A 3214-nucleotide genomic window follows, 5' to 3' on the forward strand; every position below is an offset into this window, starting at 1 on the left:
ACAATATTGCAGCAAGGTTGCGAGAATGATATCACAAGAAGGTCGCCAAGATAGTATCGCAGACAAGGCGCCAAAAAGCGATATCACAAAGCAAAGTCGCCAAGTAACAATATACTTCCTCCACAATAGTATCCCAACCCCATACAGTATGTCATGTCATAAATCATACGTGTATTCAGAATTTCATACTCAATAACAGTCATATACAAATCATGAACACATCAGTAAACTTGCCTTTAGGGGTATAACAGTCATTCCCATCTATTAGGGGTAAAATAGTCATTTAACCCTTTAGGGGCATTTGGTTATTTTACCTATTTTGGGGTCTCGGTGAAAAAATTGATCACTCGAAAAGTCTGCAGTCATCTCGAGCGACTCAGGTAACCTAAACAATCATAATGGTGTAAATGGGCCCAAGGCCCATTACTCGGCCCAAGTGGGCCTACACGCTCGTATGGCCTGTTCAGCCCAAATTTTGCCACGGCTATGGGATCTATATAACCCAGTCCAGAATTTACCACAAATTATGGATTTCATCCGTGTGGGGCCCACAACCTCATCAAGCCTACAAGGCCCATTTCGGCCCAACGTGGCCCTGTACGGCCAAAGCCCATGGAAGGCTCTACAATCTGTCGCCCATGATTCAGGGGTTTGGCTTACCACACGAGTGATCGCACGCCTGTGTGGTCTCAGACGTTGTACTTTTAGCTTTTCGGCTTTTGTTGTTTTACAATTAGAGTGGGGTGTTTACACACCTGTTTACGAGAAGAGCACAAATCTCCACGTACACCAACCTAGATTTAATCATGACCCAATGTCAGTCCTTTAATCGTTAGGGCTAAACACCCTCTTATTGACACTTAATCCAAAATCACCATCCTTACCTTGTTTGAATGAGGGCGACTTAATCCTGCAAGACTGCCAACCAAAAGTGGTCACAAGCTTTTATCGATTATCTGTACCACAAAAAACGATCTCATTAAGTAAGTTAGGTCATATAAGTGGCCTCAAACCGTGAACGATATCTTATAGGAACATAATTAGTATACGGCCTAAACCCCAAAATTGAGGTAGCATATTACCTTGATTGAAGTAGAGGACAAGGGTTACGACTACTTCAAACCACTTACAATCCACCACTCCTCGAAGAAAACCCTAAAACTGCAACGAGTAACAAATTATGAGGAAAGAATCAATAGTCGATAATCAAAGGATAAAAAGGAGAGCATTAGATTTTAAGAAGAAGAATAGAAAAGAACTGGTTTAATCAAAAAGTGAGGAGTATAAATACTTTATCGATAGTCAGAAACACTTGCAGCACTGGAACAGTAAGAAGCAGCGAAGAAAAGATTGGCGCAGAGAATGATACAACGAAAGGGTGATATTCGGCTAGGAGGTAGAAGGAGAAATAGCCTGGCAATGGTAAACCGATTGAAAGACAAAGAGCATATTCGATCAAGAGAGAACAGATTGAGGAAGAGAAGAAGAAAGAAAAAGGAATGGAGAATCAAAATTCAATAACTCATAGAAAGAAAGGAGAATTTGGCAGAGGAGGGAACCAAAATACTATTTGGCCAAAACCAAAAGAATAAAAAGGAAGAGCAGAAAAGTAATTGAACAAACCAAGAGATAGACGAAAACTTAGCGAAAATTCAGAACCAAAAAGCAAAAAGAGGGAAACATTACCCAAAACCGAAATGAGAAGTATACCAAAATGAACAGTATCCCCTTTTGGCCGAATTTCCTGAGTATCAAAGTCCACATTCGGCACACTTCTCCTCTCCCCTCACTTCCCTTGATTTTTCCCTAAAATCTCTCACTGTATCCCTCATTGAATTACTCTACCAATTTCTCCTCAACTCCCCAACAACTCCATTCAAATTCTACTCAAATACCTGTTAGCTGTGTTTCAGTCCAACTCCACTACCTACACAGATCAAGCAGTAAAATAAATACTCCATTGTACAACCAAGGACTTGAACCTTAAACCTCAGAGTTACACAAGACGCCACTTTACCACTAGACCACAAGCTCTTTTTGTGTCATAAAACAAACACTATTATTTATAAGGCGCATATGCTAGTGTCCAGATTCATTTAAGAGCAAAACTAAAAATTCTGCAAAAGCCAAGACTTGAACTCAGGCTTTTCAAACACTCCCATGCACACCCAAATCACTAAGCCATTAAAGCAAACAAGCAATTTGTGTCAAAATATGCAAAGTAATTAAAGACTTAAATTTTTGGGGCGTTACAACTCTAACTGCCTTAACAAAATTTCAGCCTCAAAATTTACCTGGTCAGAATAGATGAGGGTATTGTTGTCACATCACCTCTTTGGGTTCCCACGTGGCCTCTTTTGAAATGTTATTAGGCCAAAGCTCTTTGACTAGTGGAATGGATTTCTTTCTTTGTACCTTAACCCTACAGTCCAATATCTGCACTAGCTCCTCCTTGAAGGTTAGATCTGGACTAACCTCGATCTCCTCGACTAGTACTATATGTGTGGGATCAGAGCGATAACGCTTCAGTATGGAGACGTGGAACACATTGTTAATCCGGTCTAATTTTGGAGGCAACTCAAGTTGATAGGCAACCGGTCCCACACGCTTCAGTATATCGTAAGACCCAATGAACCTAGGGCTAAGCTTACCCTTCCGCCCAAACCTCAGTAACTTCTTCCATAGGGAGACCTTGAGAAATACGAAGTCCCCCACAGAATACTCAATATCTCTGCGTTTAAGATCCGCGTAAGACTTTTGCCTATCCGATGCTTTCTTCAATTGGTGTCGAATTAGTTTTACCTTCTCTACGGTATCAGAAACTAACTCTGGCCCCAGAACTCGTCGCTCACCCAACTCAGTCCAACAGGTAGAAGTACGACACCTACGACCATATAACGCCTCGTACGGTGCCATTTGAATACTGGACTGGTAGCTTTTATTATACACGAACTCTACTAGCGGTAAATAGTCTTCCTAGCTGCCTCGAAAATCTATTACAGAACACTTTAACATATCCTCCAATATTTGAATCACCCTTTTCGATTGACCATCTGTCTAGGGATGAAACGCAGTACTAAATTCCAGTCTTGTACTCAAAGCCTCATGCAACTTCTTCCAGAATCGAAACGTGAAGCGAGGATCTCTATCTGATATTATGGAAACCGGTACCCCATGCAGTCTTACTATCTCAGCCAAATACAGTTTAGCCAAC

At 41.1% G+C, this 3214-nt stretch overlaps 1 protein-coding gene across 1 annotated transcript; it reads right to left on the minus strand.

Annotated features, from left to right (window-relative positions):
• Positions 1-2322: 2322 nt before the first annotated feature.
• LOC128036129 (uncharacterized) lies at positions 2323-2916 on the minus strand. The gene has a single exon (XM_052627005.1). It carries the CDS (start codon positions 2914-2916, stop codon positions 2323-2325), a length of 594 nt encoding a protein of 197 aa, XP_052482965.1.
• Positions 2917-3214: the final 298 nt, after the last annotated feature.

This window comes from Gossypium raimondii, chromosome 13 (genome assembly GCF_025698545.1).
Source record: "Gossypium raimondii isolate GPD5lz chromosome 13, ASM2569854v1, whole genome shotgun sequence".
Lineage (NCBI taxonomy): Eukaryota > Viridiplantae > Streptophyta > Magnoliopsida > Malvales > Malvaceae > Gossypium > Gossypium raimondii.

Coding starts and splice junctions, on each gene's coding strand:
- LOC128036129 (XM_052627005.1), bottom strand. CDS start 2,916: ATGGCACCGTACGAGGCGTTATATGGTCGTAGGTGTCGTACTTCTACC.